This window comes from Lytechinus variegatus, chromosome 3, assembly GCF_018143015.1.
Source record: "Lytechinus variegatus isolate NC3 chromosome 3, Lvar_3.0, whole genome shotgun sequence".
Lineage (NCBI taxonomy): Eukaryota > Metazoa > Echinodermata > Echinoidea > Temnopleuroida > Toxopneustidae > Lytechinus > Lytechinus variegatus.
In genome coordinates, this window is record NC_054742.1 from 59,409,699 (window position 1) to 59,422,172 (window position 12,474).

Sequence of the window (12,474 nt, forward strand, 5' to 3'; positions counted from 1 at the left end):
TGAGACTTCTGTAAGTTTATTGATTTGGTGGGAACATCCATATAATCTTACAAGATGGCAAATTAATCAGCAAATGTACATGTAAATGAACTTAAGTTATAAATACAGCAACATACATCATGACTTTCCTAATTTCAAGCAATGTAAATAACATAGTCAAACCTGTCCTGTCTATTATGGCTAACCAAGGGAAACTGAAAAAGTGACCACTGGGGTCATTCGGATTGCAATTACAGACAGTTTAACAAATGTTTCTTCCAACTTGGTGAAAATTTTGGTGGCCACTAAAGACATGCTTTCACTTCAGACGGGAATTCCCAAGACAGGTTGACAGCGTAGCTTAAATTATAGGCAACTAAAAAGCAAAGGGCCATTGAATGGCATTTACATACAAATATTCACATTTTTACAAAATGTCAGATCAACAATTTCATTTTTAAATACATTTTTTACATACAAGTAAGTGAATGGGCATCTGTGCAAACCTGAAGTCTGTCCACCTGACAATCAACTCCTACAAGCATGCTAGGTTTACACGTTAATACTTTGTTAGTATATTCCTTTGAACCGAGTATGGAAGCGATGATGATGTCACCATTTTCTTTTTTGCATTTCATAGCTTTTGATACCATTTCTCGGCAGAGAATGACGAAAAACATCCACAGCCTACATTTGGAGAGAATCATTCCTCATGTGGCCCAATATCTGGCCACATAAGTGCATAATAATCCCCATTAAAATCAGTGTAATTTACCTGGTTCTACACAGTAATCAACTAGGCCAATAATACATTTGATTTAATTCATGTCAACGTTGGTGCTTGCAGGTTTTACATCATGCTCCACTGAAATATGGTATTGACAATGCTGGAATGCACAAAAACAAGTTCAATATCGCACTAAGATATTCTTTATACTTGGAAGAAGAAAATAATGCAACCTAGGAAAACGAAACAAAAAGTTACAATCTGTAGGTGAATGCCCTTTCCTCGGAATTCGTAAAAATAAAGTACTAGTAGCCATAGCAATAAATATTCCTTTTGACAGGCCTTGTTCGTGTTACTTGTGCTTTGTCAAGTTCACAATTTTACAATAGGGACTTGCGATTTGTGCATTCACCAGTGAACTGCTATAAGTGTCTCATAAGCCTCTGCTTTGTGACCACAGCAAACAAAGTTGGTAGAGCTGAGCACTGCCATACACAGTACATGTGCAAGCAGCTTTTTCAGGACACTGCCTGAGACTGTTGACATGACATATGCTCCTGCGAAATTTGCTCTTCTTAATATCTCAGAGGGCATTAGATTAGAGTAAGGATTGTAATAGAGTTTTGGGCTCAGAATAATGTAAAGATAAGGATTATGATTTATTTAGTTTTGGAGGTTTGGTTATATGTTTGGCTTAACATGCAGGTTTTCCATCGAAGCAATCGTCTCTGGAGTGATTGTTGCCGGAGCAAATGTCATGGAACCACCTGACCACTAACCTGGTAAAAACTTTCAGGGAACTTTGCATCATCGCCACAAACAGATGATGTAAGGCAACCTAGATTAACCTCAGGCATACTCCACGTCTCACATTGCTTCAGTCCACCGACTTAATATGCTGTGAGCACAAAGCAGACTACATCGTTACATAGTACAGTAAACTCTGCATAAGTCTCAAAGTCAGACCAAGGCCCCATAACACAAATGTTAGCAATTAATCGCTAATTCAAACATTCTGATTGGTTCCTTGTCAGTCGACTGAGCAAAGTGAGCATTAATTTCGATGAGCCGTTTCAAGCGAATACTCGCTAACCTTTGTGCTACAAGGCTCTGAGTCTTTAAAGCCAAACACGTTTCTATGGTCCTAAGAGATTCGAATTGAGCAGAGCCACCTGTAGTTCACTCGTAAACATGCAAATCGAAAAGTCCTAAATCAATACCACTGAGAATATTAACATCAGTCGCACATTGAGAGACGGTCCAGGACCTTTCGGTAGTCCTCGAGGAGATGCTGGTACCATTTCTCAAGGGTCTGGTGTCTCTCCTCCAGGCTGGTGCCCTCTTCCGCTGCCGTCAATTCCTCTGGCTTCAGGACCTTCTTGAGCTTCTCATAATCAGCCTTTTGTTTCTGGAAAGACAAACAGAACAGTCACAAAATTGCAGTAATCAACAAAGAAAATCAGAAGGTGGGTGCTTCGTAAAGCTGTTCAGAAGTTACGAATGACTTTACGCACGACTGGTGATCCTTTCTTGTGCTATAAAGTGATATACCCTGAATTACATAACAGACTAATGAAAATAATCTTGAATAATGCTAGCCTATTCATAAATCAGCATTTTGTTCCTGATCAGACAATGACAATTACAAAAATGGAAGCAATGATCAATCAACATTGTTGCAAACCAATGAAAATAATACAAATAAGAATGTCCTATCTATAAATCATGAATCAACTTAATTTAATTATGTGATGAGGTGGTTCACCATTCATTATCATGGAACTTTTGTGTTTTGCTGACCCTTTCAGCCCTATGTAAAGCCAGCAATGCCAACATCTACAATGCATATTTGTTCAAAATATTTTCTAGATATGATGGATATTCATGCATTCCTTGTTTTCTTGAAAATTCACTGTGCTTCTCTTTGTTTACTAAGGACATAGTGCATATTACCACAGTATGAAAAATTATATTGATGGATTTCCATACAGTCAAGTGTGACCGGATCATTTGTAACTCTTTGCAAGACAGGGGCACAGAGTCATAATGCAGTATATATTATTCTTACACCTGACACCATGCGCATTTCTCTTCTTTCATTTCTTATCTTTCTTTCCACTGACACCTTACTCAGTATTCCTCCATAGCAAACACACACTCACTTGAAATGGAATATTGAGTCTCTTTTTGACATCAAGTCTGTAGTCCCTAGCTTGCGTTGCGTTACTGTAGTCTGTCGCTTTGAGCCGTAGGATCTCGTAAACCCTCCTAACTTGTTTCTGCAATCGAAAAATAAAACACTCCTAATAACATATAGTTTTATGTCAGTTATGCAGCCTACATGCATCATACACAAGTTCGAAAGGTACTACAGAGAAATGTTTAAAGCAATCTCTGAAAATGTCTCAATTTTTTCTGAAGACAACATATATTTGTGGCAACTGTTGGAATCTGCTGTATGATTGTGCCAACCACCACCCCCCCAAAAAAAATATTCAGTGTGATTTAATTTCTTTTATCCTTTAAAACATATTGCTCACCAAGAGTACTGCTTGGCTTTATAATCATTTGGATGAAGGATGGACAGACCAAAAATCCCCTTAAAATGATGGTTCTGGCAAATTCCAAAGGTGGAGGAGGCATGATAAAAATGAATCTCCTAGGAGTATATACTCACAACAGTCTCTATCAAGACAAGGATTTTACATAAGCTGAACCCTTCATTATCAAGTTTTCCAGAACATGTTAAAATCACCTTATTTAGCTTGAGCTTATCAAGAGCTTCCTTCTCCATGGCACTGCAGAATCCTTTGACAAGGCTCTCCGATGAAAAGGCAGGGAGTTTAGCACAGGCCCTGCAGTCAACGAAGTCTCTTAGTCGCACAAAATCCTCGGATGGCTCTTCAACTGTAAATCAATGTAAAAATGAGGAGTAATGAAACATGAACATTTAAGCAGTAATAATAATACCAATATCCCTTGTCAATATTGTTAGATATATCTAATCACATCTATGTGCATACTCGGACCAATTTTGAAGTTGATCCATCATATGGTTCTTTAGTCACATCACTAGAATATGGGATGGATGAACAGACGAACGCAAAACACAATGCCTCCAGCAACCAGCAGGCATAAATATGCAGACAGCACTACCAACATTTGAAGGTGTTGATTTTTATCATTTCCCCGAAATATACAAAGATCGTTTCCACTAGTTTGTGTGTAATTGAATATGATCTCTTTAAATTCTCAGCAAACTACTCTCTGAAAAGTGACTATTCAAAGCTTAGAACCAATACAAATTAAATCAATGTGACTACTATTATTCTTTTTTCCCCAATACAAAGGAAAGCAAAAACAAAACATAATCATGTTCAAATAAAAAAAAGACATCTTTGGCAAATGAAAGCAGCACTTTCATTCAAGGCTGGCCTTGACTCAAGGAAAATTATGTGGCCTCTACCTTGGCCTTGGGCCCTTGCGGTAAATCCTTGGAAAAGCCAAGACAAAGCTGGATAAGGCCAAGTAATACTTCAGAAATAACATAATGATAAATAAGTCAATAGATCTATATATTTTTATGGTGTAGTGTTGTCATCCTCAAGCCTGGTCTTTGAGGCTGACCTCAAAGACAATTACCACTGTAGTGACAACACTGTTTCCTCACCTGTGATATCAAGAATCTCAGGGAATGTCCTGAAATCTGCATACATGGTCTCTAAGAATCGAGCTCCGTGGCCTTGTCTTTGGAATGGAGGGAGGATCAGGGCTTGACTGAAACAAGACAAAGAGTAAATAATTACATTACCAAACAAATGATTTTTTTACATGAGAGATAATATCCAATAACCCAAATCCACTTCAAAGTTGGGAAATCACTGAATAATTCACTCAGACTCTTATAAAAATTAGAAATTTAATCTACAAAGATTGAACTTAAACAATTGATGAGAATCATAGGCCTGAATTCACAAAGGTGGTCTTGAATCTGAGATTTTAAACTATTGTTCATCCAGATTTCATACATCTTTATCAGAGCGGATAGCAAGAATGCATCCAGTAATGACGGATGCTTGTTACTACATTAGTTGAATGTTAATGGAAATTAATCAAAACGAACAGCAGACTCATGATTGCTCTAACCAAGCGTCAATTATTATTTTGTTAAAATTATGTTTTTCATTACCACACTTATTCTGAATATACCCACTGAATTAAAATCTGAAAAATAGTATAAACCATGAATTGAAACCAATTATTCAAAACCACCTCTTGTAAATCATATTTTGGCCATAATCATTGAGAATCTATAGACCTTCTGCATTGTTGCCATTGCGCTGCCATGTTATCAGTCAGTGCCACTGCCTTGCAAGCGATGGTGATCTGCAGCTGGCGCATCTCTAACAACCCTGTTTATGCGTATTCCTACAGCCTCTGAGGGACAGTGCAATTAGATTATGACACCACATACAGTAAGGCCTATTTTGATTCAGCATCCATGATATGGTCTCCATTCATACGTCATGTTGTGCGTAACTTACAAACAACTTTTAAAAATAACACCCAGTTTCCAGAATGATTAACCAGATCAAAGATGCACTCACCTAATCCTAGGTCTGATCTTGTCAGGATAGGCATAATACCTGTACACCGTTGAGTAGCCTGCTGTCGTGTATCGCTTTGTTCCTTCATAGGGATATCGTTCAAAGCTGCAAGAATAAGGATATATTTTAGTGTTAGGAGAGGTGGCACTTCGAATGAAAACAGTCTCCTAGTTATTGTGAGGGGAAAAAGTCCCCCAAACAGACAAACTGAAAATATGTTGCCTCTGGCAAACAGCTACTGTGGGTAAGGGCTCCTTGTTGTCAGTGGTCGCCACCAGATGAAACTTATTACCATTCAAAACATCCAATCGGCACTCAATGCAATATCACATCTGCCTGACCGTCACAAATTTCCCCGCTGACAAAGAAAATGATATGAAATCACACTTAAAAACCCTGAAAACTGTACTTTTTGTCCCCCCCCCCTGAATATTTGCGGCAAGATGGCGGGTCAACTCCTATGATAAAGTGACAACCTTATTTTAATAAGACTTAATAGCTTGAACTCACATTGTGTAGTACATCCATCTCTCGTCATCCACATCAATGTAGGAGGATCCATCCACAAACCACCATAGCAATGTTTGTAGGTGCGAGTGATACTCCCTAAACCCTGGCGTCATGATGCTACTCTTGTAGATCTCAAAATGCCTTGAGGTGCCCTGAGCTTCGTCTGTGATGGAGTAAGAATGGAGAAGGTCGCCCATCGGTTGGAAGCCGACGTCGTCCTCCAGGCTCATCACGAACCGATCTAGGTTATCCATGGGTGTTATCTCCAGCTTCTCCACAATGGGTTTGAGAATAGGATCCGCCTGGTGAGATATGAGAGAGAGAGAACAATGTAACTATTATTTCTCCATAATGATCATAACGACCAAGTTTATGAATGACATAGATTCAGGAATAAGATAGAACATGATACAACAATGGAACAATCACCTTTCAATAATAATCTTAATGACCACGTTTCTGCATGGTATGTGCACTATATAGGACTGAATAAAATTATTATAATTATTATTACAAGGATGAAACAATCACACTGTCCAATAAAATCAAGACAAAGTTTCTGAATGACAAGCATACACGAGTATACAAGAATATGATACAAGAATTTAATGATTATTTTTCAATAAACTTAATGACCAAGTTTATGAATGACATGAATACAGGGGAAACAGCAAGGTATTTTGTCAGGGGAGAAGACAAGGTTTGTAGTTTTTACTACTCTTCATTCTGCCGTTTTCTTCTTTCCCCAATTTTTTTTCCCTTCTTTATGGGCCTTTTTTAACCAACAAATTTGGCAGTGGACTAAATGAGACTTAGTCATAGTGTGGTGTACCGTAAACCAAACCACAACTAGACCAAATCGATGCACCTCCAAATAGAATCAGCCCTTGTGATATCAGACTTTCTGAGTCGTAGATCAACTTTTTGTTGACCAAATGAATATAAACAAATTACACTCACCTGCACACCTTCAAATTTCTTAGGATTGACTTTCTCTTCAAATGTGTATGTGAGATAATGTGTTAGCTTAGCGGCTGACAGGTACAACTGTACTTTTAATCCTTTGTATCCAAAGACTGTTTCACTGAAAAATATTGATAATCATATTTACAATATGATGATATTGAATAATAATAAATACAACTTTAAAAGAATATATTCATTATGATTATCATTATCAAATATAAGTTTTCATATGATATGAAATTAATTACTGATACAAAAAATACTGTAAATTCATCTTAGAATTCGGCATTGACTCATAAAGACTACCCCCCCAAAAAAGGATTATTGATCACTTAAAACATGTGATCAACATAAGTTTAAGACTTTAAGGACTTAAAAATGTCTTTAACCATTGAACATATATTCACATAAGTATAAAACATATTATTCAAAGACTTGAGCCTTGGGCATAGAGGTAAATGTGAATTGGTTTCTCTAGAGGTCAGATCCTTACACTTGTTAAAAATCCCCATTTCTCATGATTTCAGAATACTTGATGAGAATTTAAATACAACTTACTTGTCACCAAAGATTTGATGGGTGAAGGTAGGAGTAAATGACCTTGTAGAATCCTCAATATCCTCCTTAGAGCGGACTAAATGGGTTTAAAAAAGAACATTTAAATGGTGAACTGTGTTTTGATTGTACATAGATGTAGAAAGACTTGAAATGAGTTATATGTAACAGCATTAAAAACTTGAACATCAAATTTAGTGCTTTTAAACTCTATCCTTTGAATGAAATTACTGCCCACCTTTACAATTAAAAAAAAATAAATTGCACTTGTTTTATTTTATGTTAGCCTTATCTAATGATAAAGAGGTGAAGAAAGTGGCAATATTATTCCACAAGGATTTATGGTGGAAGGTATTAGAGCAGGCAGTATGGGAATATAAAAAGATGCAGTTTTTGTGCAGCCTCATTGCATAACTCAGGAACTTGAACTTACCTAATTTCATTTCTATGACATCATTAGCTCTACAAATAAACTCCTCCAATGCACTCCTCATGCTATCCATATTGTTAGCTACAGCACCTGTGAGTAAAAAAAAACCCCACTAAATTAATATTTGGATGGAATACATTCTAAGACAACTCGATCAGGAGGCCTAAGTCTATACATCTCTGCTTGAGAGAAGCCCGCGGGCAGAGAGCACTATCATTCTGTCACCACAATTAGTGTAGTCAGAAATAGAGGTCCCTGTGAACCATCATATTACATTTTTTAAAACCAACTTTGTTTGTATTGCCTGAAGTGTTGAATTAATGAAATGTGAGGTTTTGATTACAAATCAAGCCCCATTTTGGTTAAAAATTGGCAATTTTGACAGACATCTTTAAATTTTCATTAAAAACACATTTTAGTTTACTATTTATTGACAGTTTTTTTAATCAATTTGAATCAATAGAAGAAAGAGGAGGTGGAATGAAGCAGAAGTACGATTTCACAGGAGGGAATAAAGAGAGTACTCCCTCGGTCCCCCCCCCCCTCTTCTGCTGTCCATGTTTGGAGGGATGCAGATGCTCATTCCTGTGATGCATGGATACAAGGAGGGGCTTTCGTGCCTGACACAATTCCACTCCATAGAATTGTGAAAAATAAAAACATTAAAAAAGGGTAAGATTTACTTTTCACCTGGGTATTTTTAAGAGGGTGGGAAAGAAGAGGAGAAACAAGAAGTGTTGCTCCAATCCCATTCATCATCTCTTCTTCTCACATTCACTCTCTGTCCCTCGATCTTCTGTCCCCTTCCTCATCTCGCTTCTTCTTCCTCCTCCCATTCACCCTATCCCTTCTTCTTCCATTCATCCTCTCCCCACTTGATCCTCCTCCCATTCATCTTCGATCCTAGAAAGAATCACACGAGGTCTCCTCCCATTTAATCATCTTCATCACGCCTTCACTTCATTGACATTGTCTCCCTCTCCCATCCTCCACTCACACTAGTGTGAGGTTTCTAACCTCGCAAAAAGATTGTCATTGGATTTCTAACTAGGACCTAGCCCTAACCTAAGACTAAGCACTCCTAGTACCAATGAGGTCCAAACATTACATGTATGGACCTCATAGGCGACATCAGTGCTAAAATTGGGTTAGAGATTTATGTGGATCTAAATTTATTGTAATTTCAACAAAAGTACTAGCTAAATTTGAGGCTTTTGTTGAAATTTTGCTTTAATGATACATTAATGCTTCAATAATTAACAAAAAATTGAAAGAAATGAAGGGGAACTTACATTTTGACGACTTTTTCCTGATTTTCTTGGCAGTTGTCCTTCACTTCTGACTCTCGATCGGACCTGATATGCAGATCACGTATACGCGTTCTCGTCAGGTGATCGGTCGGTTATTCTTTTCGCCAGATGTTGATAATTATATATTTCATAACGCAGCGTTCATCGCAAATTTAGCTGAAAGAGATTGAAGTTGAACAGCGCAAGCTTTAATTTATTCAGAAATAACGTTTGATTGCACAAGTTTCGCCTCGGACATTTAGGATCATTTGGTCCCATATTGGCGTAACTACGGGGGGGGGGGGGGGGTGTCCCTACCACCGTCCACACCGGGCGTCCACAAGCCAGCAATTATCTTTTTTCTCTTTTTTTAACCAAAATGCTTCCCCCCAGAAAAAAAGAACCAGGGTTAAAGAGAAAGACAATTATGATAGAGGAACACAAAATACTTTATTTTTTCAGCTTTTAATGCATCGACTTATAATCAAATATTAAATGGGGCTTAGAACATTTTTTTAAAAAGTCAATTAATAAAAATATTCCGCTCTTCGGGATTTGAGCTTTCATGAAATATCCGATCTTTTTCATGATTACCGAAAATACTTCAAATGTCAAAAAAAAAATTATCGGTGTAGTAGCTGATACCTTGCGCCCGCCTTAATTATTTTAATGTTGAGATACTTTGCTTTAATTTAATGAATTCCTAAAAGCATTAATTCTCAGATCATTTGTCGCAATCGAATGATTCGATTGGTAAGCTAGTTATATAATTATTATGATTCATGAATTGTTTAAAATGTGTCTCTCTATCAGTTTTGAATATTTAAAAAAATGTCAGCTCGTGCTTTTTGCTCGCAATATTTTGATTAGTAAGAAATTCTTGTGTATGCGAGTTTGATACATAAATAACTAGAGAGAGAGGGGGGGGGGTGTCCCTCAGCTACTTGTCCTTGCTTATTCCAATTTTTTTATTATGCTCGTGTTGTGAGTATTTCAAAGTCTTTTCTTTTTCTCACCCTTTTTATTGTCTCGGAGCTTCCCTCTATTTCTTTGCTACGATGTATAGCCCATCTTACTTGTTTCATTTTTTTATGTTCTCATTTCATTGAAAACATAATTATTAAACTGACGTAGAAGACTTTACAACAAAATTTTGATATTGTTTTTTCTTGTTTGTTTGGCTTTCTTTTTTCTTCTCCTCAGTCCTTTTTCTAATTAGTTTCCCTTTCCTTATTTTATATTATTTCATTTCATGAGGCATCCGCCAACTTATATACAACAACAAACGTTAGAGGCGGATATCCAGTAAGGGGGCGTGGTGGTGTGCCCTCTAAAAAGAGGAAAATAGGAAGGAAAAAAAGCAGGATTTATCTTGGTGAAGATGATAGTGGTGGTGATGGTGGCGGTGATGATGATGATGATGATGATAATAATGATGGTGGTAGTGGTGATAAAGATGAGAATGAAGTTGGTGACGATGATATGATGATGATGTAATTTTGTCTTTAAAAAAATAATAGTGCAAAGGCGAAATCATTTAAAGTTTATTATGAAAATAGCAGAAAAAAATAATTTGAAAAATTGTACGTATGCGTATGGAAAATCTATCCCCCACCAAAAAAGAAAAAAAGTGAGATTTTGTTTTGTTATTTGTGACGGCGTAGGCCTATGCGAACAGCTGTGTGATATAATTATGGTAAAAAAAGTAAATGAAATGCCAAGAAATACATGATAATGACTTTTATTGTACATTCAGTATATCAGTAGATAAATTCATACTCGTTCCAAAAAAAGAAGAAAGTGGGTATATTATGGACCATTAAAAATGGGCAGTTGCTCTATATATTATATTACATAGAATATATAGAGCAACTGCTCGTGTGTAGCGGTAAGTTATTCACCTGATCTACATAATTCATGCGGCGCACGGCGCGTGCGCAATGTTTAATAATTATTGTTGTGAATACAATGAATGTCATCAAAAACATAATAACACAGATCAAATAGTGCCAGCTCGACGCGCAAAATGAGAAAAAAATATATATTTTCTGCCCTGATAATTTGATAACCCTAACCTAACCCAATTTCTAAGTATTTTTATCATAAACAGGATAACTATATACAATGATTGAAATTAACTTTATATTCTTTTGCGAACAAAATGAATATGAAAGACAGCTTTTTGATAAAGAACACAGTTTTAGAGCGTTAGAGCGCGATTTATACCTACAACCGCTAACATAGGCGGATCCAGGGGGCCGAGGGGCCCGGGCCCCCCTATTGGCGGAGCAAAAAAAGAAAAAAAAAGAAAGGAAAAAAGAAAAGGAAGGGAAAAGAGAGGAAAAAAGAAGAAAGGCAAACATAAGAGGAGGAACATGATTAAATGAAATAACATTAGGGGAAGACTCTGAAAATAATTTTTTTTAAATCTATTTGTTAGGATAAAAAATTTTCGCTCGCGCTTCGCGCCTTATTGTCTTTTAGGGTATTTGCATATCTTGCTCAATATGGAGCTTGAAAAATCAAACTTTGAAGTCATTATACAAAACATATTTCAGCTGGGAAATTGAACTTTCATTATTTTGTTTCATTTACAAATTGATTTTTAAAAAGTGCTCTGTAAAAATGTCTGTGATATCATCTGAACATTATCATTTTCTGCTTGCGCTGCGCGCTCGCAAAATTTGAATTTTCAGGTACGTATTATTTTCCTGTATTCCATAAAGTTCTCAAAAAGTTCCCTATTCAGGTCAGATTGTTAAAACGTATCAGCTAGCGCCGCACGCTATAGCATTTGGATTAGTCGGTTATGTATATCCCAATATTAATTCTAAATCAAACTAATTTGATGACAGTTTATCAAAAACTTCGACTCGCGATTTCTGCTCGCATTGATAGATATATAATGCCTCTTATGCATAATTACAAAGTGCTTTAAATGTCCAGTTTTCAGGCCATAAAATTAACACATTTCGCGCTCCCATGCGAGAGAAATAGGAAGATGGTCATCAATTTCATATGATGACATAATGCCCTCATAGCATGTTCCGGTCCTATGTAAAAACTCAAAGTAATAAAAATAAAATACATCAGCTCTTTTTTAACTGTGATCCATCACAATTCACAATTTTCCCACAAAGTGTTTGCATTACAGAGCTTAAATTCACCCTTTGTTATATCATATATTTTTAGCTCGCGCTTTGCGCTCTCTTTATTGATTTTCATGATAAGAAAGTTACTTAGAATACCCAAATTCTAGGTCGAAATCTAAAACACACGTTAATTCAGATACGCAGATTGTTCTCTATTTAAATCATTATCCAGTTTCAGATCACAATATCAAAAAGTGTCTGCTCGCGGATAAATAACTTATCCTTTTCATGATAAAACATGAATAGTGCGTCCAGAATC

At 36.5% G+C, this 12,474-nt stretch overlaps 1 protein-coding gene across 1 annotated transcript in view; it reads right to left on the reverse strand.

Moving 5' to 3' along the window:
- Positions 1-12,474, reverse strand: part of LOC121411518 (histone acetyltransferase type B catalytic subunit-like) — a 14,319-nt gene continuing 1,845 nt past the window's right edge. Inside the window, exons 2-10 of the mRNA XM_041604286.1 lie at positions 7,778-7,864; positions 7,348-7,423; positions 6,784-6,907; positions 5,824-6,125; positions 5,314-5,418; positions 4,377-4,483; positions 3,462-3,613; positions 2,869-2,985; positions 1-2,114 (exon numbers count right to left, since the gene is read on the reverse strand). Coding sequence (XP_041460220.1) covers positions 1,944-2,114; positions 2,869-2,985; positions 3,462-3,613; positions 4,377-4,483; positions 5,314-5,418; positions 5,824-6,125; positions 6,784-6,907; positions 7,348-7,423; positions 7,778-7,864 — 1,241 coding nt within the window. The 3' untranslated portion in view covers positions 1-1,943. The remainder of the gene's footprint in view (positions 2,115-2,868; positions 2,986-3,461; positions 3,614-4,376; positions 4,484-5,313; positions 5,419-5,823; positions 6,126-6,783; positions 6,908-7,347; positions 7,424-7,777; positions 7,865-12,474) is intronic.